Source organism: Hemitrygon akajei, chromosome 9 (genome assembly GCF_048418815.1).
Source record: "Hemitrygon akajei chromosome 9, sHemAka1.3, whole genome shotgun sequence".
Lineage (NCBI taxonomy): Eukaryota > Metazoa > Chordata > Chondrichthyes > Myliobatiformes > Dasyatidae > Hemitrygon > Hemitrygon akajei.
The window spans coordinates 60,355,584-60,381,990 of NC_133132.1; the positions used below are offsets into that span (position 1 = coordinate 60,355,584).

At 44.2% G+C, this 26,407-nt stretch overlaps 1 protein-coding gene across 7 annotated transcripts in view; it reads right to left on the reverse strand.

Annotated features, from left to right (window-relative positions):
- xdh (xanthine dehydrogenase) overlaps positions 1 to 22,299 on the reverse strand; it is a 94,450-nt gene extending 72,151 nt beyond the window's left edge. For 3 of the 7 annotated variants that reach the window (XM_073056073.1, XM_073056075.1, XM_073056070.1), the window contains exons 1-8: positions 22,184 to 22,299; positions 21,440 to 21,488; positions 19,883 to 19,962; positions 10,021 to 10,078; positions 8,275 to 8,371; positions 6,362 to 6,470; positions 4,696 to 4,822; positions 3,333 to 3,394 (exon numbers count right to left, since the gene is read on the reverse strand). In XM_073056073.1, the coding sequence (XP_072912174.1) occupies positions 3,333 to 3,394; positions 4,696 to 4,822; positions 6,362 to 6,470; positions 8,275 to 8,371; positions 10,021 to 10,078; positions 19,883 to 19,962; positions 21,440 to 21,467 (561 nt within the window). In that variant the 5' untranslated portion in view covers positions 21,468 to 21,488; positions 22,184 to 22,299. Of the gene's footprint in view, positions 1 to 3,332; positions 3,395 to 4,695; positions 4,823 to 6,361; positions 6,471 to 8,274; positions 8,372 to 10,020; positions 10,079 to 19,882; positions 19,963 to 21,149; positions 21,170 to 21,439; positions 21,489 to 22,054; positions 22,077 to 22,136; positions 22,160 to 22,183 lie in introns of those variants that run through there. The other 4 variants (XM_073056071.1, XM_073056072.1, XM_073056074.1 and 1 more) reach the window with 4 other exon arrangements.
- Positions 22,300 to 26,407: the final 4,108 nt, after the last annotated feature.

Genomic DNA, 26,407 nt, shown 5'->3' on the forward strand with positions numbered 1-26,407 from the left:
CTAAAACTTGCTGCAGCCAGTGGAGAAAGACCACAGTCCTGTGTTCTTCTGCTACTGGACATGGAGGAGTGGACAATGGTGGGGAAGCCCCTCAAACAGCAGAAGTGTGCATTGCCACAGGAGGCTACATGAGTGGCGATGGTACCATGTAAATAAATTAGCTCAGACCATAAGACATAGGAGAAAAATTAGGCCATTCAGCCCATTGCGTCTGCTCCACCATTCCATCATGGATGAGTTATTATCCCTCTCAACCCCAGTCTCCCATCTTCTCCCCATAATCCTTGACACCCTGACTAATCAAGAACCTAAAATCCTCCACTTTAGATATACCCAGTGACTTGACCTCCACAGCCATCTGTGGCAATGAGTTCCTCTGGCTAGCGAAATTCTTTCCTCCTTTCTCTGTTATAAATGGATGTCCCTCTATTCTGACACTGTGCCCTCCAGTCCTAGATTCCACTACTGTAGGACACATCCTCTCGACATCCGTTCTATCAAGGTCTTTCAATATTCATAGGTTTCAGTGAGACCCCCACTCCTTCTTCTAAACGCCAGTGAGCACAGGCTCAGAGCTATCAAACGCTACCCATACGTTAACCCTTTCATTCCCAGAATCATTCTTGTGAACCTCCTCTAGACCCTCTCCAATGCCAGCACATTATTTCTTAGATAACAGCCCAAAACTGCTCACAATGCTCTTAGTGTTGTCTGAACAATACCTTACAAAGCTTCTGTATTACATCCTTGCTTTTCTATTCTAGTCCTTTTAAGATGAATGCTACCATTACATTTGTCTTCCTCACCACCGAATCAGGGAATCCTGCATGAGTACTTACCATTCCCTTTACACTTCTGATTTTTGAAATTTCTCCCCATTTAGGAAATAGTTTATGCCTTTATTCCTTCTACCAAAGTACTTGACCACACACTTCCCTACACTATATTCCATTTGCCACTTCATTGCCCAGTCTCCCAATCTCCCCGTTTCCTCATCACTACCTGCCACTCCACCCATCTTCATACCATCCACAACCTTGGCCACAAAGTCATCAATTCCATCATCCAAAGCATTGACATTTAATTTGAACAGAAACTATCCTAACACTGGCCCCTGCAGGACACCACTAGTTAACAGCAGCCAACCAGAAAAGGCCCTCTTTATTCCCACTCTTTGCCATGGGTTCTTATCTTGTTAAGCAGCCTCATGTGTGGCACCTTGTGAAAGGACTTCTGAAAATCCACTATGCAGCATGTCCTTTGTCTATACTAACTTTGGCCAGCTCCTCTCTCATGCCTATGTAATTTCCTTAACTCCAGTGTAATACTGATACATCTGACTATCTTCTCCCTCTCAAATTACAGGGTGGAGTCTATCATAGTATGATCATTGCCTCCTAAGGTTTCCCTGATCAAATTTGGTTCATTGCACCTCACCCAATCCAGAATTGTCTTTCCCCTGGTGGGCTCAACCACAAGCTGCTCTAAAATACCATCTACAAATTCCATCTTCTGGGACCCAGCACCAACCGGATTTTCCCAATCCACTCGCATATTGAAATCCCCATGACTGTCATAACATTATCCTTTTTACATGTCTTTCCTATATCCCATTGTAATTTTCATCCACATCCTGGCTACTGGTTCAGAGACCTATATACAACTCCCATCAAGGTCCCCTTACCCTGCACATTCTTAACTCTACCCACAAGATCCAACATTTTCTGATACTATGTAACCTCTTTCTAAGGATTTGACTTCATTTTTTACCAACAGATCCACCCCACCTCTTCTGCCTACCCACATGTCCTTCCAATACAATGTAAATCCTTGGATATAAACTATGATCTTCTTTCAACCACGACTCAGTGACACCCGCAAATGCATGCCTGCCAATGTGTTACTGCGCTCCAAAATCATCCACCTTATTCTGCATACTCCTTGCATTCAAATACAACACCTTCAGTCCTGTATTCATCACCCTTTTTGATTTTGCTCTCACTGACTGAAATGTTGCCTCATCATCTGCCTGTCCTTTCTTATAGTCTCACTGCACACTTCATCACCTTGTATACCAACTGCCCCAACTTCAGCCCTATCACCTGGTTCCCATCACCCTGCCAAATTAGTTTAAACCCTCCCCAACAGCTTTAGCAAACCTGCCTGCAAGGATATTGTTCCCCTTTGGGTTCAGGTGCATTCTGTCCCTTTTGTACAGGTCACACCTTCCCCAAAAGAGATCCCAATGATCTAGAAATTTGAAATCCTGCCCCCTGCACCAACACCTCAACCATGCTCTCATTTGCCAAATCGCCTTATTCTTACCCTCTCTAGCATTTGGCAACAATCCCTGGGGTCCTGCTTTTCAGCTCTCTACCCAACTCCCTCCATTCTCCCTTCAGGACCTCCTCCCTTTTCCTACCTATGTTATTGCTACCAATATACACCACAATTTCCAGTTGCTCACTCTCTCCCTCCGAATGCTGTGGACCCGAGCCGAGACATCCCGACCCTGGCACCTGGAAGGCAACATACCATCTGTGCAACACACACAAAATGCTGGAGGAACTCAGCAGGCCAGGCAGCACCGATGGAAAAGAGTAGTCGACATTTTGGGCCGAGACCCTTTATCAAGATCTTGTTTGTGATATCACCTGGGCATCTCTTTCAGGTCCACAGAATCTCCACTCTGCTCCTCCATCTATGGAATCCTCTATCACTACTGCACTGTTTTCTACCCCCCATCCCAACCACCTTCTGAGCCACAGAGGCAGACTCAGTGCCAGAAATCTGTGTCTTTCCTATTAGGCCATTGCCCCTCTTCCCCAAAAGTATCCAAGGCTGTTTACCTGTTGTTGAGTGGAATGGCCACAAATTGTTTTCTGCACTGGCTGTCTAACCCTTTCACCCTCCTGACAGTCACCTGTGTCCTGAACCTTGGGTGTAATTATCTCCTGTATGTCCTTTTGCTCAACTCCTCAGCCTCCTGAATGATCCAGAGATCATCCAGTTCCAATTCCGTAATGCGGTCTGAAAGAAGCAGCAGCTGGATGCACTTCCCGCAGGTATAGTCATCAGCAACACTGGAAAGTCTCCCTGCTTTCCCACATCCCGCAAGAGGAGCATTCCACTACCCTGCCTGGCATCTCGACCGCTCTAACTGTGATCAGCAATGGCAGTAAATACTGCCCTTGTTGGCCACATACTCATGCCTCAATGACAAGAAACTCACTTTCACTTATCAGATCCTGTTGTCAGGGCAAATAAAGACAGGTCTATAAAAACAACCTCTGGTAGCCACAGTCTGACAGAAGCCATTGGAGTTTCCTTACTTGGGTGAAGGTACGGTAACCATCAAGGATGGGTCTGTATCCTGTGCAGCGACACAAGTTTCCTGGGAGGCAAATTAACAGAAATTATTTAAAATTAAAACAGCCACACAGGCATTGTTCTAACATCCCAGGACCTGTTCTCTCTCTGATGCTGTGAAATTCTGCAGAGAATTTATCTCAATCAGCAGCAAGAAGGTGCAGTGGAGAGCAGTGTGAGCCTGTGAGATACAGTAGCTTCCAGTAGCTGACAGAGGACACCTTTGGTCCTTGTGTGAAACCAAGAACATTAGAGCCGAGACTCACATATAAAATATGTGGAAGAGGCAGTGACTGGAATCATCGATTCTCTTTGTCTTACAGATGCTGCCTGACCTGCTAAATGTTTCCACCAGCTTTTGGAAAAGATACAAGCTTGAAGGCTGTGAGGAGATTTAATTGGGTGGAAAGGTTGAATAAATTTAAGGGAGAGAAATTTGGACAGACTATATTACAAGAACATCCAGATTTTGGGCCGTGGTGGGGGCGGGGGGTCAAAACTAGCAGGAGTGTAATTGAGTTTAGAGGGAAGTGACAGAAAAGAATGGAGCCAGAGCTGGTCTGGAACACTTGGATAGAGAGCAGAAAACTTCAAGATATCAATGTCATGGACCTAAGAAATTCCTCATCACTCTTTTTATCCCATAAATCTTACAGGCAATCTTTAGTAAGTGTTTCCCCTCTCTTTTTGCCTTAACTGACTCAAGCCAAGTTTCCCTTTTACTTGAATCCAGTGTTTAGAGGCTATGGCGGGATATGTAATTTGCCTGAGAGCAGTATGACCACACGTGGTGAATGTATGCTGCAGAGATGTGACCTTGCATTGTGCATGCACGTTTTCAGATGGTGATTGGGAAGGTCCACGACCTTGTCGTCACTCACTCCTGCCATCCAAATCACCCACACACTCCTGGTCATTGATCAGCTCATTTCTGAAATGTGTGTCAAAGCTTTGGCTTCCATGGTACAACAGAAAAGGAGGCTATTGAGCCCATCCGGTCCATGCCAACTCCAAGGGGAGAGTAACCCCATCAGTCCCATGCACCCTAATTCTCATCTTGGACCCTGTAACTTTATCCACTCTTACATGCTCATCAGCTCCTCTTAGATTCCTTTGCTGCTTACAAAGGGTTAACTTAGCGGCCAATTAACCTCCCAGCACATAAAAAGAGCACTGAAGGTCAAGGTGTAACCTGCGCCCTTGAAGCTGTGAGGCAGTAGAACTAACTGCTGCACCACTTTACTGCCCTTCAATCTGTTCCCAAACTCCATCAGGTTGTGAACTGGACAAGGGACAGGAACTGGGCAGCAAACCAGCAGGCTTTACCTTGGAGGGTGTCTTCGATTTCCTCCATTGTGGGGTTCAGGTTGTTCCGCAATAAAGTGTATACAGACATGACAATTCCAGGGGTGCAGAATCCACACTGGGAGCCGTGGGCCTTTGCAATACGCTCCTGAGGTTGAAACAAAAGCTGAGATTTAGTGCGGGAAGTTTGATCGGACGTGGAAACTCTCATTGCATTGCAGTAAAGAACAAAACCGTGCCATCGTGTAAAGCATGGATGAAATGTTCCAAATGCTTTGGGTTCTGTAGGAGCAAGAGGTACTGGTTCCATAACATTTAGAGGGAATTATAATATCCCTAGAGCTTTACTGAGAGACCTGGGAAACAGCAATCCCATCACAGTACCATAAACTCCAGTGTGTCACAGTGGTGCAGTGGGAAGAGTCACTACCTCACAGTAGTTCCAGTGATGCAGGTTCAATGCCGACCACCGGTGCTGTCCCCTGCAGGGACTCCAGTTTTGTCCCAAGGATGTTTAATTAACCACCGGAAATTGTTCCTTATGGGGAAGTGAGGGGGAAATTTTGAAGAAATTGATAAGAATGTGTACAAAATAAAGGATTGATGTAGTACTAGTAAAATAGGGTGTTTGATGGACCAAAGAATCTGTTTCTATGCTGTATTACTTGTATCAGTTACCGGAGTGACGCTAATATACAGTACGTAAACAATTCCACAGAAAACGGGCACAATTATGGATTGTCTCTGGCTAGCTGCAAACACACCATACCATGTGACATTTCAGGATGATGACTGGCTCAGCTAGCGGAAGCAGATGGGAAACTGTTCCCATGAACAAATGGCTCAAGACTCTCTGGACTTAGATCTAAAGTTACAGGGCAAATGTGTAGCAAAGTAGCCTAGAAATGGGACTTCACCATCTTCTGGTGCATGAAGCGTGGACTGAATGTACTGCCAGCACCCACTTGGAGCCCAGCAAAAATTCATCAGCCTGGGAGGAAACCAGTTAAAAGAAATTCTTCAAAATAGACAGGTAAAAAAATAAATAAATAAATAAATAAATTAAATAAATAAATAAATAAATAAATAGATAAATAAATAAATAAATAGATAGATAAGTCTGCAGATACTGGAAATCAGAAATAGAAGTAGAAACTGCTGGACACTCTGTATTTGTAGTGAGAGAATCAGAGTCAGCTTTTCAGGGGAATATGGGTGAAATGCCTGCAGTTGGAAAGCTGTTTTCATGCATTCTACCAGCGGATAAGTTTGGAGGTCATTTTTTTTTTAATAATCCACAGATTGGTTATGCTCTGAAACTCTCTGCTTATATGGAAGGTGGAAAGAAAATCAACCAGTCCCTTCCAAATGGACTGGATAGGAACTTATGAAGGAATGAGTTTGAGGTAAACAGGCCAACAGCAGGGATGGGATTGATGGTGCAAGCTTTTCTCCTTTACATCTCGGCTTATGAGACCCAAGTGCTGGTTGTTTGCATAAATGCCCTGCCACCTCAAAGGTTTGATCATGTCTGTACCCAGGTCTCTTGGTTCTGCTCTCCTTATGGAATCCCACCATGTATTATCACAGTGCCACATCATACTCTTCAGTTTACAGCTGGCACCATGGACCCCACCCTCTGCACGTAGAAGAGAGACATGGCACTACCGCCAGGGGTGCTGCTCACCTGCACTGGATGAAGCCTCGTACTGGTGCTCCCAATTCCCTCCACCGTGGTCACAGCGGTCCAGTGAAGGGAGCAAAGGGGTGCCAGACAGGCGTTCACAGCCATGTGTCTGGGGAGATGCTGTCAAGGTGGCACAGAACGGATGGTGGTGTCCCGACTGATTGGGAAGCCTAGGATGACTGTAGACTACAAAACAGCCCAGATAGAGAGTGGAAAGAGGTGCTGGGGAAGTGGGTGACAGGACATACAGTATGTAGAATGGCCTCACTTTTGCCAAGTGGATCACAAGAATATTAACTAGCTAATGATAAATCCAATCATAGATGTCATTAGCCTGCTTTGGTTAAACTCTGAAAGGTAGAGGCCAGCCTGAGATTTAGAGTCACAGTCTCTCACATTCTCTCTCACTCACAGGCCCTCTCACTCTCTCTCTCTCTCTCAGTCCTTCTCTCACATTCTCTCTCAGTCCTTCTCACTCTCTCTCTGTCCTTCTCTCACATTCTCTCTCATTCTCTCCCTCTCTCTCTCTCTCTCAATCCTTCTCTCACATTCTCTCTCAGTCCTTCTCACTCTCTCTCTCAGTCCTTCTCTCACATTCTCTCTCAGTCCCTTTCACTCTCTCCCTCTCAGTCCTGTCACTTTCTCTCTGTTCCTCTCACTCTCTCTCTCTCTCTCTGTCCCTCTCACTCATTTATCACCTTTTTAACTTATCAGGGTCCAGCATACAAACGTCATCTGCCTCCCCTTATCACCTTCCAGTTTCTGTCTCTATCTTTCCGTTCCTCTCCCCCACCCGGTTCCTCATTTCCTTGTCTGTTTCCACCCATCACTCCCAACTCCATTCCGCATCCTTCCCCACACGTCTCCCAACCCCACCAATAACCTCCCGGCCCCTGCCTCACATCTCTCCCTCTGGCTATCCTCCCTCTACACTCTCACTCGATGCAGTGTCTCAACACAAAGTGTCAACCATTCCTGTCCCTCCACGGATGCTGACTGACCCACTGAGTTCCTCCAGAAGCTTATTTTTTTTGCTCCGGATCCCAGCAACTGGAACGAGCCATCGGGAAAGTACTTGAGGGAGGAACAATAATGAGATTTGAGAGACATATGGGATATATTTCTCTCAACTAAACAGGAACAGTTTAGAGATATGGGCCAAACATGGGCAAATGGGAATAGTTTAGCGGAGCATTTTGCTTGACATGAATGATTTGGCCCAAGTGACCTGTATCCACATTGTATCATTTATAACTGTAAGTCTGGCCCACAGTCTCTTGTGCCTCCAGTCCCACTTTTCCCAACATTCCTGCCAGTTTGCCAGGAACTGAAACCCATTTCTCCTAACCCTGCACCTGTCATATATTCAATTCTCTGATCCTATCTCAATTTATATTTATTGGTTATAACTCAGAAGTTAGCATTCATGCTCAGTAATTTGGACCAGAAATGCTTATGCTTCTTCAACTGGACATTTTTGTTCATTCTCTGTACTTTGTTTAGAGGTTTCTAGCTAATGTCGAAAAGACCATGCGTAATGTGAAAGATTTGTGGAGCCTTTGCCTCTCCAGAGAAAACAACCCAATTTTCCCACTCTCTCCTCACACCACATGCCGTCAGATGCAGGCAGCATTCTTGTACCTCTTCTCCACCCACTTCAAATCTGTAAAGGGGTCATCATAAATTTCTTAGAACAAGGCAAAGACTGCTCACACATGGAACACCCTGATGTTATTGGTGCCTGGTCCGGTGTAGGAGTTATGGTTGGGGGAAATGAGGATACCCAATGGATGACAAACACTTTTCAGAATCTTTTTGCTTTCGCAATGTTTGAAATGTTCCATTGAATATGAATGCCAAGAAGGAAATCAATCAGGTTTTCTTGTGTCATATACTAGTTGGTGAAAGGATACTTGATCCTCCCATGGAGAGCGTTGTACTTGGAGATCATCACAGTGCAGGAGCCACATCCTCCTTCCCCACAGCCGAGCTTGGTTCCAGTCAGCCCCACTGACAGTTACATTAAGGAACGCTGAGGTCAACAGATATGTATCTCACTAGCACGGACCACTCGAAACGTGTCTGACCACATTCTGTATGCTGTTGTGGGTAAAGTTATTGGGCGGGTATTGGAGGGCAACCAGAGGACGTGCACCTGGAAAAGAGCCAATCGGCAACTGCCCAGGGAATGAAGAATATGAATAGCCTGGTCAGGCCATCATATATCAATTTAAGGCAAAAAGTGACCATCAAAAGAGTTTAGCAAAAAGCATACACAGAAACCAACAGGGCAATGTGAACTAGTTCCTCTTCCCACAGATGCTGTTAACTGGCAGAGTTCGTCCGGTTTTTCTGTTTGGGTTTAATGATGTAGCTAGAGAGGAACCGATGGGTTCGGTGATGGAATTTACAGGGAACCAGTGGGTACGGTGATTGAGTTTGTACAGGAATCAGTGGGGTCAGAGATGACATTTATAGGGAACCATTAGGCTCAGTGATAGCATTTACACAGGCAACCAATTGGTCCACTGATGGTTGATAGAGGACTAGTGGGTCCAATGATTGAGCTTATAGAGGAACCATTTGGTCCCATGGTGGTGGATGCAGGGGCACAGTGGGGTCAGCTTTGGAGTTTATCATGGACAAGTAGGCGCAGTGAGTGGCTTTACAGATATTCGCCACTGACAGAATTTGCAGTGTTGGCTCATATAGGTTTTATGATGTGTGTCGTTCGCTTGATCTACGTAGTACTTTTCCAGTGGAATTCAGCCAAGTCCCAAAATCAACAACAGCCATTAGGAAGTTCAGTTAGCCATAAAACATACTGTGTGCCTAACAGCCAACTCTATTCATTACAATTTTTGCTATTGTTCAGGACTGAGACAGAAATAATTCTCATTATATTAGTAAAATTGAAAGTATTCATTTCCAGAAATATATTATAATCATTATTATCTGCTGTGAATTTTGTCAATCATGCGGGGTGTTAGTTTGAATTCCTGTGAAAGGCTGTAACATGTTAATACAGAAGCACAACCTAAATGCATTCAGAATTTGTCAGACAGGTTATGACATTCATTTAAGAGTGAATAATTTCTGTGGTAAATATGGAAATATCAAAATGGTATTTTTTTTATTTATTGAGATACAGTGTGGAAAAGGCCCCTCCGGCCATTTGAGCCTCACCACACTGTGCCGCCCAGCAGTCCCCGAATTAATCTTAGCCACTGTCAGACAGGTCTCAAGCTGGTGTTGAAATGTTCCCTCTTTAAAACTTTATGTACCACTGAGGTGTTGTTAAAAGGTTATTCCCAATTACTTGTGGTGGTCTTTAAGGTATCTCAAGCCCCAGCTTGGTGCAAGATCACTGCCCCTTTAACTACAGGCTAAACTAGTTGGACGACACAATGGAGGAAACCAATTGTACTTCTGTATTGCAGATTGTGTCGAGGGACCATCTATCTTGATTGGTTCCTTTATTCCACTCCCTATTTAACAACAATATATCAATTTCCTTGGAAGAGCTCAGCAAGGGTAGGGATCCCAATTTTTTATCTGCCATTGAGTGTGGTCTTTTGGAAGGGTCTGCTAACACATTTCCCTCTCACCCTCCATGTTTGTAAATCACATGTACCACCAATTGCACAAAGCAAGGATACATTTCCTCCTCAGGTAGGTTATCAAGTTCAGTTCGGGATCCACATTTCTCTCCACAACCTGTGGACAATCAAACAAGAACAGAAGAAAGAGTTAGCACACCCTAGCAACTAGTAAACTAGCAAACCTTATTGAATTTGTCCATTGTTCTTTTAATTTTCCAGCAGCTGAAGAACTGCACATCATCAGCGTAAGATGGTCACAGCACCACATGAGCAGAGAAGCTGGAACTCCAGGGAGAGAAGTTAATTCCTCAACAACACCATGAGTTATAATCAGCACCCTTCTTTCGGTTCCATTGGCTCCAAACAAAGCACACGTGCAAATGGGATTCACCTAAAGGAGGATGCTTTTCTGGTGACTTCAGCTCCCACTCCACTTATACATTTTTCTCCCATCTCCACACTCAATGTTCAGGGGAAGCTGGCTTGGACATCCATGGTTCCTATTGTACTACATGGAGTGGGACATCCCCACAACATGAGCCGCATCACTGTATAAAGGGTATCTACAGCAGGCAAACTCTTTTCAGTTTACTGATTGCCTTTAGGGGAAGAATCTATTGTCCCATGTTTGTTTGTGACTCCACTCGCACAGCTCGATCTCAATTCTCATGTGAAATGGCCGGCAATCCGTGAAATGAGGCCACCCAGGTCGAAGCTGCCTTTGGGCTAACACACATCAGAGTGTATGCACCACAGTGTTGGCTAGCGTCTGGCTCACTGTAATGTCATCCATGAGTTCAAATTCCATCATGGCCTGACTGTCTTTAACCCCGACCTGACAAACTTACTAGCTGCCTGCATTTTTCTCATTTTAATCTTTTGGAAAACCAGCACTTTCATCCATATCAAGGGCCAAATCTTTTCACTTCTTCTCTCAAACCTCCCACCCTACCCGTACCAGACCAGAATATGTTCAAAATTCTCAGCAAGTCAGGCAGCATCTGTGGAAAGAAGAGAAATTAACTTTTCAATTCAGTAAACTTTCACCAGAACTGGTGGACATTCTGATTGAGCTGAAATATTAATCCAGAATCAGAATCAGGTTCATTATCACCAGCATGTGTTGTTAACTTAGCAGCAGCAGTTCAATGTGATACATAATCTAGCAGAGATAAAAATAAAAATAAAAATAATAATAAATGAACAAGTATATCAATTATGTATATTAAATAGATTTGAAAAACATGCAAAAACAGAAATACAATATATTTTAAAAAGTGAGGTAGTGTTCACGGGTTCAATGTCCATTTAGGAATCGGATGGCAGAGGGGAAGAAGCTGTTCCTGATTCGCTGAGTGTGTGTCTTCAGGCTTCTGTACCTCCTACCTGATGGTAACAGTGAGAAAAGGGCATGCCCTGGGTGCTGGGGGTCCTTAATAATGGACGCTGCCTTTCTGAGACACCGCTTCCTGAAGATGTCCTGGGTACTTTGTAGGCTAGTACCCAAGATGGAGCTGACTAGATCTACAACCTTCTCTAGCTTCTTTCTGTCCTGTGCAGTAGCACTCTCATACCAGACAGTGATGCAGACTGTCAGAATGCTCTCCACTATACAACTATAGAAGTTTTTGAGTGTATTTGCTGACATGCCAAATCTCTTCAAACTCCTAATAAAATATAGCCACTGTCTTACCTTCTTTATAACTACATCAATATGTTGGGACCGGGTTAGATCCTCAGAGATCTTGACACCCAGGAACTTGAATTTTCTCTCTCTATAGATGATTGCTGCCCTGAAAAATTCTGTTGCCCTCTACTATCATTTCAGATTTCCAAGCACCTGTTGTGTTCTGCTTTTCTGACCAATTTTCCTTCATTAGGACACAATTTCAAACTAATCAACTCTGTGTTCGGCTTCTGATCCTTTGCTCAGAGAGCACATATTCCTGATAAGAAACTTATCAAAGGTTTGGAGTGTTTTACTACTCATGTCAAATGCTACGGGAAAAAATTGAGGTGTTTATAATCGGAGAGTAAGGGGGCTTTGAGTATAACAAAAAAAAGATTTTAATGACAGCACAGACTGTCAAGCCAAGATCCAATAAAAACCCAATGGAAGGGTTTTGCTGGGGTAGTTCAGGGGGGAAATATCCTCTGAATTTGAAGCGATGGCTTCAGTCGGGAAAATTGACGAATTTGATAGTACCAGTGAAGCCACTGTTGAAGAAAACTCACATAAATGGGTGAGAATGAGAATGTCAAATACTCGAGTACATTAGTTTAAGGTGAGTGGGTAAAAAAATTTAAAGGTGGTTAAAAGGTCAGCACAGCAGTATGGGCTGAATGGCCTTACTGCACTGTGGTGTTCTACAGTGTCTATAAAAAGTATTCACCCCCGCTGGAAATTTTCATATTTCATTATTTTACAACATTGAATCACAGTGGATTTAATTTAGCTTTTTTTGACGCTGTTCAATAGAAAAAGATTCTTTCATGTCAAAGTGAAAACAGATCTCTACAAAGTGAACTAAATTAATTACAAATATAAAACAAACTAATTGATTGGGTACGTATTCACCTACATCAGGTCACTATTTGTAGAATCACCTTTGGCAGCAATTAAAACCTTGAGTCTGTGTGGATAGGTCTCTATCATCTTTGCACATCGGTACACCTCAATTTTTCCCCATTCTTCTTTACAAAACTGCTCAAGCTCTGTGAGATTGCATGGGGATCGTGAGTGAACAGTTCTTTTCAAGTCCAGCCACAAATTCTCAATTAGATTAAGGTCTGGACTCTGACCTGGCCACTCCAGAACATTAACTTTGGTGTTTTTAAGACATTCCTTTGTAGCTATGGATTTTTGCTTGGAATTATTGTCTTGCTAGACAACAAATCTTCTTCCAAGTCACAGCTCTCATGCAGACAGCATCAGGTTTTCCCTCCAGAGTTTCCCTGTGTTTTGCTGCATTCATTTTACCCTCCAAGGCCTGCTGTAGTGAAGCATCCCCACAGCATGATGCAGCCATCACCATGCTTCACAGTAGGGATGGTGTGATTTTGATTATGTGTGGTGTTTGACTTATGCCAAACATTGCATTTAGTCTGATGGCCAAAAAGCTCAATTTTACTTTTATCAGACCGTAGAACCTTCCTCCAGCTAACTTCAGAGTCTCCCACACGCCTTCTGGCAAACTCTAGCCATGATTTCACGTGAGTTTTTTTCAACAATGGCTTTCTCTTTGCCACTCTCCCATAAAGCTGCAACTGGTGAAGCACCTGGGCAACAGCTGTTGTATGCACTGTCTCTCCCATCTCAGCCTCTGAAACTTGTAACCCCTCCAGAGTTGCCGTAGGTCTCTTGGTGGCCTCCCTCACTAGTCCACTCCTTGCACAGTTTTTGAGGAAGACCTGCTCTCGGCAGATCTACAGCTGCGCCATATTCTTTCCATATCTTGATATTTGACTTAAATGTTCTCCAAGGGACATTCAGTGACTTGGAAATTTTCTTGCATCCATCTCCTGACTTGTGCTTTTCAATACACTTTTCACAGAGTTGCTTGGAGTGTTCTTTTGTCTTCATCGTGTAGTTTTTGCCAGGATACTGACTCACCAGCAGTTGGACCTTCCAGACACAGGTGTATTGTTACTACAATCAATCAAGTGCTCTCCATTTAACGAATTATGTGACTTGTAAAACCAGTTGTCTGTACCAGTGATGATTGGTGTGTCATATTAAAGGGAATGAATACTTATGCAATCAATTACTTCGTGCTTTATATTTGTAATTAATTTAGATCACTTTGTAGAGCTCTGTTTTCACTTTGCCACAAAAGAGTCTTTTTCTGTTGATCAGTCAAAAAAAGCCAAACTAAATCCACTGTGATTCAATATTGTAAAACAATGAAACATGAAAAACTTCTGGGGGGTGGGCTGGTGGATACTTTTTATAGGTTCTGTATTTCCAATGTTCTATTTGTGAGGCAATTTTTAAAAAAAAACACAGAATCCAGTCGGCGCCTGGTACATGTTGTCATGGGAAGTGGTTGAAGCCATTATGACAGCAACTTTTAAAAGGTATTTAGGCAAACATATGAACAGACAGGGAATGAAGAAATATGGACCAAGGACAAGATGTTGTCAATAGTGAGGAAGGTTTTCATAGATTACTGGGCAAATCTTGATCAGCAAGGGAAGTGGTCAAGGCATAGCAAAAGGATTTCAATAGAGATATTGAGTGAGTTCATTTTGGAAATTCATACCAGTGCAGGTTGTTTAATATGCTGGCCTTCATCAGTAGACCATTGAATAGAGGAGTTGGAACATTATTTTGCAGTTGTATAGGTTATTACCAAGATCATACTTGGAGTTCTGTGTACAGTTTTTGTCACCCTGTTACAGGAAAGGCATGGCCAAAGTAGAAAGAATGCAGAAAAGATTTACGAGGATATTGCCAGATGAGAGGGCCTGAGTTATAGGGAGAAGGTGGCCAGGCTGGGCTTGCATTCCTTGGAACATATGAGACCCTTTCAGTGAGATGGTGGCGTGCTTGGTTGCAGAGGCCTCTCCAAGTCCAACAAATGGTGTAATCGTGTGTCTGCAATGTTTTTCTTGTAAGCGGACATTGGTAATATAGAAGACTGCGAGTCCAGTTCATTGGTTCAGTGGCAAGATGACAATGGCGAAGCCGCACGGTCGTTGTCGTGCTGACCAGGCTTGTTTCAGCCACCCGGGGAGAAGGTGCCAGAGGGGGTGTGGGAGAGAAAAGAGGTGCAGCGGGCACGTTGGAATCCATGCTGGGTTGGAGGCTGGTCCCTCCCAACCGTGTTCTGCTCTCAGGTGTTTCCTCCTGGGAAGACAAGCCGGCCCAGTGCCAGACAAGATGATTTGCATGATTTGCATTTGTCTGCTGAACCAGCGCCAGATAAGGGACTGTTGCACACTCGTTCTTACAAAAATGTGGCTTCAGGACTACAACCCACACATGGCCAATCTTCAGGCTATGCCACTCAGAGACTTGAGCTAATATGATTTTTGTAACTGTATGTGCTTTCATAACTCTATGTGCTGTGTGTGACTGTATGCACTATTGTGACTATGTGCTGAGTGTGACTGTATGCACTATTGTGACTATGTGCTGTGTGTGACCGTATGCACTATTGTGACTATGTGCTGAGTGTGACTGTATGCACTATTGTGACTATGTGCTGAGTGTGACCGTATGCACTATTGTGACTATGTGCTGTGTGTGACCGTATGCACTATTGTGACTATGTGCTGTGTGTGACTGTATGCACTATTGTGACTATGTGCTGAGTGTGACCGTATGCACTATTGTGACTATGTGCTGTGTGTGACTGTATGCACTATTGTGACTATGTGCTGAGTGTGGCTGCATGCACTATTGTGACTATGTGCTGAGTGTGACTGTATGCACTATTGTGACTATGTGCTGAGTGTGACTGTATGCACTATTGTGACTATGTGCTGAGTGTGACTGTATGCACTATTGTGACTATGTGCTGAGTGTGACTGTATGCACTATTGTGACTATGTGCTGAGTGTGGCTGCATGCACTATTGTGACTATGTGCTGAGTGTGACTGTATGCACTATTGTGACTATGTGCTGAGTGTGACTGTATGCACTATTGTGACTATGTGCTGTGTGTGACTGTATGCACTATTGTGACTATGTGCTGAGTGTGACTGTATGCACTATTGTGACTATGCGCTGAGTGTGACTGCATGCACTATTGTGACTATGTGCTGAGTGTGACTGTATGCACTATTGTGACTATGTGCTGAGTGTGGCTGCATGCACTATTGTGACTATGTGCTGAGTGTGACTGTATGCACTATTGTGACTATGTGCTGAGTGTGGCTGCATGCACTATTGTGACTATGTGCTGAGTGTGACTGTATGCACTATTGTGACTATGTGCTGAGTGTGGCTGCATGCACTATTGTGACTATGTGCTGAGTGTGACTGTATGCACTATTGTGACTATGTGCTGAGTGTGACTGTATGCACTATTGTGACTATGTGCTGAGTGTGGCTGCATGCACTATTGTGACTATGTGCTGAGTGTGACTGTATGCACTATTGTGACTATGTGCTGAGTGTGGCTGCATGCACTATTGTGACTATGTGCTGAGTGTGACTGTATGCACTATTGTGACTATGTGCTGAGTGTGACTGTATGCACTATTGTGACTATGTGCTGAGTGTGACTGCATGCACTATTGTGACTATGTGCTGAGTGTGGCTGCATGCACTATTGTGACTATGTGCTGAGTGTGACTGTATGCACTATTGTGACTATGTGCTGAGTGTGACTGTATGCACTATTGTGACTATGTGCTGTGTGTGACTGTATGCACTATTGTGACTATGTGCTGAGTGTGACTGTATGCACTATTGTGACTATGCGCTGAGTGTGACTGCATGCACTATTGTGACTATGTGCTGAGTGTGACTGTATGCACTATTGTGACTATGTGCTGAGTGTGGCTGCATGCACTATTGTGACTATGTGCTGAGTGTGACTGTATGCACTATTGTGACTATGTGCTGAGTGTGGCTGCATGCACTATTGTGACTATGTGCTGAGTGTGACTGTATGCACTATTGTGACTATGTGCTGAGTGTGGCTGCATGCACTATTGTGACTATGTGCTGAGTGTGACTGTATGCACTATTGTGACTATGTGCTGAGTGTGACTGTATGCACTATTGTGACTATGTGCTGAGTGTGGCTGCATGCACTATTGTGACTATGTGCTGAGTGTGACTGTATGCACTATTGTGACTATGTGCTGAGTGTGGCTGCATGCACTATTGTGACTATGTGCTGAGTGTGGCTGCATGCACTATTGTGACTATGTGCTGAGTGTGACTGTATGCACTATTGTGACTATGTGCTGAGTGTGGCTGCATGCACTATTGTGACTATGTGCTGAGTGTGACTGTATGCACTATTGTGACTATGTGCTGAGTGTGACTGTATGCACTATTGTGACTATGTGCTGAGTGTGGCTGCATGCACTATTGTGACTATGTGCTGAGTGTGACCGTATGCACTATTGTGACTATGTGCTGTGTGTGACTGTATGCACTATTGTGACTATGTGCTGAGTGTGGCTGCATGCACTATTGTGACTATGTGCTGAGTGTGACTGTATGCACTATTGTGACTATGTGCTGAGTGTGACTGTATGCACTATTGTGACTATGTGCTGAGTGTGACTGCATGCACTATTGTGACTATGTGCTGAGTGTGGCTGCATGCACTATTGTGACTATGTGCTGAGTGTGACTGTATGCACTATTGTGACTATGTGCTGTGTGTGACTGTATGCACTATTGTGACTATGTGCTGAGTGTGACTGTATGCACTATTGTGACTATGCGCTGAGTGTGACTGCATGCACTATTGTGACTATGTGCTGAGTGTGACTGTATGCACTATTGTGACTATGTGCTGAGTGTGGCTGCATGCACTATTGTGACTATGTGCTGAGTGTGACTGTATGCACTATTGTGACTATGTGCTGAGTGTGGCTGCATGCACTATTGTGACTATGTGCTGAGTGTGACTGTATGCACTATTGTGACTATGTGCTGAGTGTGGCTGCATGCACTATTGTGACTATGTGCTGAGTGTGACTGTATGCACTATTGTGACTATGTGCTGAGTGTGACTGTATGCACTATTGTGACTATGTGCTGAGTGTGGCTGCATGCACTATTGTGACTATGTGCTGAGTGTGACTGTATGCACTATTGTGACTATGTGCTGAGTGTGGCTGCATGCACTATTGTGACTATGTGCTGAGTGTGACTGTATGCACTATTGTGACTATGTGCTGAGTGTGACTGTATGCACTATTGTGACTATGTGCTGAGTGTGACTGCATGCACTATTGTGACTATGTGCTGAGTGTGGCTGCATGCACTATTGTGACTATGTGCTGAGTGTGACTGTATGCACTATTGTGACTATGTGCTGAGTGTGACTGTATGCACTATTGTGACTATGTGCTGTGTGTGACTGTATGCACTATTGTGACTATGTGCTGAGTGTGACTGTATGCACTATTGTGACTATGCGCTGAGTGTGACTGCATGCACTATTGTGACTATGTGCTGAGTGTGACTGTATGCACTATTGTGACTATGTGCTGAGTGTGGCTGCATGCACTATTGTGACTATGTGCTGAGTGTGACTGTATGCACTATTGTGACTATGTGCTGAGTGTGGCTGCATGCACTATTGTGACTATGTGCTGAGTGTGACTGTATGCACTATTGTGACTATGTGCTGAGTGTGGCTGCATGCACTATTGTGACTATGTGCTGAGTGTGACTGTATGCACTATTGTGACTATGTGCTGAGTGTGACTGTATGCACTATTGTGACTATGTGCTGAGTGTGGCTGCATGCACTATTGTGACTATGTGCTGAGTGTGACTGTATGCACTATTGTGACTATGTGCTGAGTGTGGCTGCATGCACTATTGTGACTATGTGCTGAGTGTGACTGTATGCACTATTGTGACTATGTGCTGAATGTGACTGTATGCACTATTGTGACTATGTGCTGAGTGTGACTGCATGCACTATTGTGACTATGTGCTGAGTGTGGCTGCATGCACTATTGTGACTATGTGCTGAGTGTGACTGTATGCACTATTGTGACTATGTGCTGAGTGTGGCTGCATGCACTATTGTGACTATGTGCTGAGTGTGACTGCATGCACTATTGTGACTATGTGCTGAGTGTGGCTGCATGCACTATTGTGACTATGTGCTGAGTGTGACTGCATGCACTATTGTGACTATGTGCTGAGTGTGACCGTATGCACTATTGTGACTATGTGCTGAGTGTGACTGTATGCACTATTGTGACTATGTGCTGAGTGTGACTGTATGCACTATTGTGACTATGTGCTGAGTGTGACTGTATGCACTATTGTGACTATGTGCTGAGTGTGACTGTATGCACTATTGTGACTATGTGCTGAGTGTGACCGTATGCACTATTGTGACTATGTGCTGAGTGTGACTGCATGTGCTGTGTTTTGCACCTTGGCCCTGGAGGAACACTGTCTCATTTAGCTGTGTACATGTGTACTGTTGAATGACAAACTTGAACTTGAATGAGGAACTTGAACTTGAATAAGTGTTTAAAATCATAAGCGGCATCGATAAGATGGATGGAACCAGTCTAATTGCCAGGATAGCGGAGTCCAAATTTCAGGGACAAAGGTTTAGGGTGAGCGGGGAAAGAGTTTAAAGGAATCTGAGGAACAAATCTTCCATGCAGAAGGTGGTAGATGGTTGTAGAGGCTTACAGATAAATGGAATGAGCTGCGAGAAGAAGTGGTTGTGACAGCTAACAGGATCATTTGAGAAGCACTTGGACAGGTACAGGAAGGGATTTGGGCCACACAGGAAATTAGGACTAGCTGGGTGGGAACTGTGGTCAGTATGGACTCATTGAGCTGAAGGACCTGCATCTGGCTGTACCTCTAAAGACAGGTGGGATTAGTTTAAAATGGCATCATGGTCGGCACAGATATTCTTGGCCAAAGCGTCCTTCTCGTGTCTTACTGTTCAATATGTCTTAACTGCATGGTGGCTATTTTGAAACAGTGACCTCCTTGTCCTAGATTCATGAGAGGAACCGGAGGTGTGTGGAAAATCCTCCTATATCCCCCTGTCAGGACTGCCATAGGATCATATATTTTCTAATTAATTTTGAGTTTCAATCCAGGATCATTGTAACACTGCAAGGGATGATAGGGCTGAGGTTTAGAAACCAACAGCAAATATTTTAAAACTGAGAAACCTTGAGGTTAGATCTAATGCAGACCCTTAATTCACTCGATTACTGCTATTGGCCAATTCCTCCTACCTTGCGTCCATTGACAAAGAAAACCAACTCGTCACTTTCTGATGCTGTGGAGTTCTCCATACTGTGAATCTTTCTCGAAGCTGTTAAAAGAAATTCCGAAAGGCTATTAGATACAGTGGAAACAACGGAACAAAGCACCCTCCTTCCCACCTCTTGTTCGTCTCCCAGAGTTTCCTTGTTCGTCTCCTTGTTCGTTTGCCAGAGTTTGATATAAACCTAGAGAAGGCTTCCAAATTGGAGCTGTGGGCAATAGGCTGGGATCTGGGAAAATACGGCACTAAAAATAAACAGCAGGAAAATGTTGAATTGAAAGCAGAAAATGCACAAAATGACAGAGGCTTTGACGGGTCGAGAACATGCGAAGAATTTATTAATGTGCAGTGAATAAGCATCAGCCACTGTCACATGGAAGAGCCTGCTCCTATTATTACAGACTAGACTGTTTTGTCTTGTTTATAGTGGATAGTTTTCAGGACAGACATTGGCTCATTCTTTATGTGCCTGCCCTGGTGAAATTTCACATTAGAAAATTGAGTTGTTTCCACCGCACACACAATGACTTTGACCAACCCCGCCTCAGAGAGACCCTAAAGCAGTGCCCCTTCCCCTTTGTCCATTACTCGGTACCATGGAATAACCCTTGTGGTCACCCACAGGGCAGGAGTAGACTGTAGAATCCCTCAAGCCTGTTTGTCCCTCAATGCTGACAGCCGAGGTGACCACTTCATTCACTCCACCCTCGATTTTTCTGTTGTGGCCTCTGCAGATTCTTCCCCAATCTGCTGTTCAGTAGCGGAAGTAGTAAGGACAGAACTTGTAAATAAACAAACTTTAAAGGGGACAAACAATGCAGTGCACTCTGGTGTGGTAAACTTCACTCCACACAGTGCACACAGTCATTAAGGAAATCAAAAGATAGGAATGAAATAGGAGATCAAATCAAGGACAATTTCATACTGGCTAATCACCCCAGAATCAGTCCACTCTAATTCATCAGCAAAGCAGTGGAAGTTCTTATCAAGACAGTCATAGGCAAATAGCTGATATCCATTCTGTGTTTTGAGCCACAAAGCTTAGAACTCAACCCAGCCTTAGTGTAAAGAACTGAACTGCAGAAATAAGATGTGAATGACTGTCTCTGATGCCAATTGTGGAGAGTGTGATAATTAATTAGAGTTAGGTGAACCTCTTCCACCAGCCCACCGTTACTGCAGAGTTCACTCTACAAAATACACGCCACTACTCCAACGGCACCGCTCAAACGTACGGCTTCTATCGCCAGTAAGGACAAAGGAACACCACCACCTGCAGGTTCCCCTCCAAGTCACCACACCACCCCGAACTGGAAATATTTCACCCTTCCTTCATTGTCACGGGTTTAAATCTTGTGACTCCCTCCTCCAAAACACCGAGGGTGCACCTTCACCGGAAGCACTGCAGTAGTTCAAGGTGGCTTCTCAAGGCCAATGTTGGCCTTGCCTGTGACATCAATTATACCCAAGTTCCAAATTAAAGATGAATTTACATAACCAAATAAATAAATAAATAGTTGCTTACCTTCCACCTCAGAGCTGAAGTCTTCCATTCACAGACTCAGCACACAAACCTGCCAATGATTGTATGTATTGTTAGATCCCAAGAGAAGGCTGAGGCCAAAGCTGATCACAACCCAAGCCGGTGCTGTGAACCGGAATACCCAGTTAACCCCCACGTTGGTGATTCATTGGGAATCAGGATGATTTACACCACGTGTCTCCTTTAAACTTTCTCCCTCTCACCTTAAAACTGCGCCCTTTAGTATGGGTCATTGGGAGAGAAAGACCGACTCTGCCTTAAGAGGGGCGGATGGGTAGGATTTTCTGAGACAGATCGCAGGAGTTCTCACATAATATTTTTCCCATGACGTTGAAGAGGGTCTGTTGGTGCATTGATTCTATGCTGTCTCCTAGAACAATTCTGTTGATGCCATTCCCCCTCAGAATTCTCAGTAACCCCGTTCTCGCTCTCCCGCTTCCATTAACACAACCCACCCTTTCCCTAACCTCTTACACTCACAGCACCAGGGAGAACTCACAGTAACCATATAACCCACCAATCAGCACAGCTGGGGCATGCCAGAGGAAGCCCTTACTGCCCACAGGGTAAACATCACAAACCATGCTCAGACAGCACCTGAGGTCTGGATTGTACACAAATATCCGGAGCTGCAACACCAACCCCTCAAACTCGAAACTGCATAGTTTCCCAGTTTCACCCGTAAAATGCAACTTCTCGTCTCTTTTCCTTGTAATATCTTCTAACCTGTGGTTTGGTCCCGATTCAACGCTGTTGCTTTCCTTCTGTGATGCAATAGCACCTGTTCCCTAACTAACGGGCAAAAGTATGAAGGCAATGAGTATCAGGAAACAGACTCTTGTTTTTTGACAGTTCACTCCAAAGTGCCCTTTGGAGTTTTACATTTCAATCATTAACAGGAATAGTGAAGGTTAAGTTTTGCCTTTTGACCAATGGCAACTCAGTCAAGGGCACTCCTTAATTTCATGTTTCCACTATCAGTACCATAAGATCAATAATTACTGAAGATACTGGAACTCAAGGTCCATCATTCACATTCATCATCACAGCTTGTCACACCAGACAGCCAGCCACCCTAGTGTTGTTTGGTTGATGTTGAGCAGGTCAGAGTCAGCTAAATCGGGTGAGAGTCAGCTAAATCATTCTGCAGTCGAGCAGAACGTGTTCAATGTTCTGCACCCTTTCGCCACACTCACAGGATTCGCTGGGCTTTAAACCCCACTTCACCATATTGTCTCCCATCCTACAAACTCCCGCTCTCGCTCTGCTGAGAGTGCACCACTTCCGTCTGTCAGGCAGTGCCCCCGGGGTCTGGCAACGTTTCTGTGGGGTCTTGCACTGTGTTGTTTGGTGGGGTTCTGGCTTCTGTTTGTTGCCAGAGGTCAATCCTGTTTGTTTGGGGGGGATGTTCCGTGTGGTAGCTTCTCCACTTTAGCAAAGCTTTTCCTCGACTTTAGGCGGTTGGAAACTGGCACATGATGATGTAGTGGGTGCCATGGATCCGAGTTCTGTTTACCTTTTACAGTTTTTGTTGTAGTATCTCTGGGGGACCAATGCCTGCAAGTCTGTAAATAATGTTAGTGGGTGGGGGGCGCAGCGTGCCTGTGATTATTCAGCAGGCTTCGTTAAGCGACGGGTCTATTTTCTTTGTGTGGGCTGATCTGCCCCACACGGGTGCAAAGTATTCTGCAGGTGCATAGCAGAGTGCTAGGGCAGTTGATCTAAGTGTGTGAGCATTGGCTCCTCACTTCGTGCCTGCTAATTTTTTCAAGAGAGAATTGCGAGAGCCAACTTTCCCTCGGAGTTCTTGGATACATTGATGTCATGTGCTGAACTGCAGTGCAGCAGATTAACGTGTGCGCTATATTGACACCATTCAACTACTCGTGAAACTTGTACTACTCATCCCTTTTCTCTGCAGTATCTTCTAACCCGTTGCTTGGTCCTGTCTCACCACTGCTGTTTGTCTTCTCAGATGCAGTACTACCTGTTCCCCAACTAATTGGCATTGAACTTGCTGCAGCACACAGGGGTCAGAAAACAATCGCTTGTTTTTTTTTAACAGTTCACTCCAAAACACCCTTTGGGGTTTTAACTTTCAATCATTAACAGAAATTCATTGAAAATTTTGCCTTGTGACCTGATGGTATATCAGTCACTGACACTCCACATTTCATTTCCTCCGTCAGTACTATTTAATCAATAATTACTGGAAGACAAGGCTTCTCAATCACAGGGACGTCAGGTGACAGCCAAAATTCACCTGAGTTGTCTCTCCACCGGTTAAAGTTTAGTTTTATTACGGGAAATGAGCAACCATGATTTGAAAATGAATTTAGCAATCAGACCTTGATACAGATTACGACTGCACAATTTCCCAAAGTGTAACTCTAATGCTGTCAAAAATTAAAGCATGATACTGTAGATGTTGAAAATCTGAAAGAAACAGAAAATAATCAGAAGGTCAGTCACCATCTGTGGGTAAATAATCTTGGACCGGCAGTCAGTTTTAATGAATCAGTTCCTTTAGTTTACTCAGATGCTGCCTGACCTGCTGCATTTTTTGTAGCATTCAATTCTTTCATATTGAAAATTAAGCTGCTGCTTTAAGTCTGAAATAACAGATGTTTTTATCTTGGCAGTGAGATGTTTTCCCATGGAGCATACTTTCCCTGTCAGTTTTAAACAGAGAACCTGCTGAATAACTTCTGGTGCCAGGTCATCAACCTGAGTCATAGACTCAAAAAATAATATGGCATGGAACCAGGGTCTTCAACAGACTGGACCACGTCAACCAAGTTGCCATTTAAGTCAGTCCTGTTTTGGCCCATATTCCTTTAAACTTTTCCGATCCATGCTTTTCTATAAATGTAGCTATTAGATTCAAGGTTCAAGAATCACATACATTTATTATCAAAGAATGTACCAATCATACAACCTTGTGATTTGCTTGCTCACAGGTAGCCACAAAGCAAGAAACCAGAAAGAACACAATTAAAAGAAAAAAAAGAATAAAAATAAAAATAAGAGACCAAGACTCAATGCGCAAGGCAAAGAAATAAAATGCACATCAAGCAAATAATTGAAGCAAACGACAGCACTCTGAACCAGAATCCAAATCCCGGAGCAGCCCTGAGTAGGCCTAAGGCTTCACTTATCAGTTCACCATATGGACCGTAGCAGCCGGGGCACCGTCTCAACGCCATGGAGATGACCATTACAGACAACAAGCAAAATCGACTTGTCCCACCCGACACCCTATCCTTTCAGTCTATCTGGGCCAGCATTTAAATTGACCCAGCGACGGAACAGTGGCAGGCTCCAGTGCCCTGGACAGAGGAGCGAAGATAGCAGAGTGCAAGTGAAACCGGTTCTTGCCTCCGATCTGGGCCAGTGTCTAAATAGTCCAAACAACACTAGGACCTGAGCACTGGGCCTCCCTGTGGCTCATTCCAGTCCTAGATTCAAAGCTGCTCTCAGGCTCTTCCGATCAGTTCAGCACCCAGAGTGATCCAGTATCACACCCAGACCAGTGGAATGAGAATCAGAGCTTTTATTCTTGGCCCCCAACTTCTTTTGGCACCCAGAGCAATCCAACCTCAGCCTGCTTCTATCATTTCCTCTGGCAGTTTTTTCATTAAGCATACCATGGTCTATGTGAAAAAGTTACCAGTCAAGTCACTTCTAAATTTCTGCACTCTCACATTAAACCTGTGCCCTGGGAAAAAGACTGTGGCTATTCACCATCTCTACGGCCCTCATGATTTTATAAACCTCTAGAAGTTTACACCTCAGCCCCTTACACTCAGAGAAAAAAAGCCCTAGCCTCTCCAACCTCAGTTACTCAGTCCCTCGAGGCCCAGTAGCATCCTTGTGCATCTTTTATACACATCCTCCTAAAGCTGGGTGAGCAGAAATGCACATAAAACTACAAATGTGGTCTCTACCACGACTTGTACAGTTGTAACATGACATCCCAACTTCTGTGCTCAGTGCTCTTGCCAGCGGAGATCAGTGTGCAAACCACCTTCCTCCCCACTTTCCGGGAACAAGCTAAAGTACCCCGAGGTCTCTTTGATGCTTTTTTTAAAATAGCACCAGTGTTGGCGAAGGTACAGAACACAAATGCTGGAAATTTGAAACAAAACCAGAGAATGCAAGTCAGGCAGCATCTGTGGAGCAACTTGGTAGTCTGGAATCCAGACACGGTCAAATGTAGTCACAGGGCACCAAATCAAAATATATTTAGATGGAAATTATTAGGAACTAAGCCTTTCCTTTAAGTGTGCATTTCAGAAGGCATTTGATAAGGTATCACAACAAATGCTGGAGGAGCTCAGCAGATCATGTAGCACCCTATGGAAAAGAAGAGTGTGATAAAGGGTCATTTGTACCATACACTCAGTGGCCAATTTATTTGTGAAAACCTGTAGACCAGCTCGATAATGCAAATATCCAACTAGCGAATCATGTTGCAGCAACTCAATGCAGATTGCAGACCAACCATCAGAATGGGGAATAAATCTGATCTAAGTGACCTAGACAGTGTGGGTGCCAGACAGGGTGGTCTGAGTATCTCACACCCTGCTAATCTGAGATTTTCATGCGCAACTGACTGCGGAGTTTCCAGAGAATGGTGTGAAATACAAAAGCAACATCCAATCAGCAGCAACTCTGTGGGTCAACGTGACCTGTTAAAGAGAGAAATCAGAGGAGAGTGGCCAGACTGGTTCAAGCTGACAGGAAGGAGACAGTAACTCGAATAATGATGCGTTACAATAGTGGTGTGCAGAAAAGCATCAATGACTGCACAGGATATTGAACCTTGAAGTGGATGGGCTACAACAGCAGAGGGCCATAAACATACAGTCAGTACCACTTTTAGTTTTTGGGTACAGGTTGTACCGAAAAAGGAAGACATTTTAGTATTGTTACGAAGGATGAACAGCT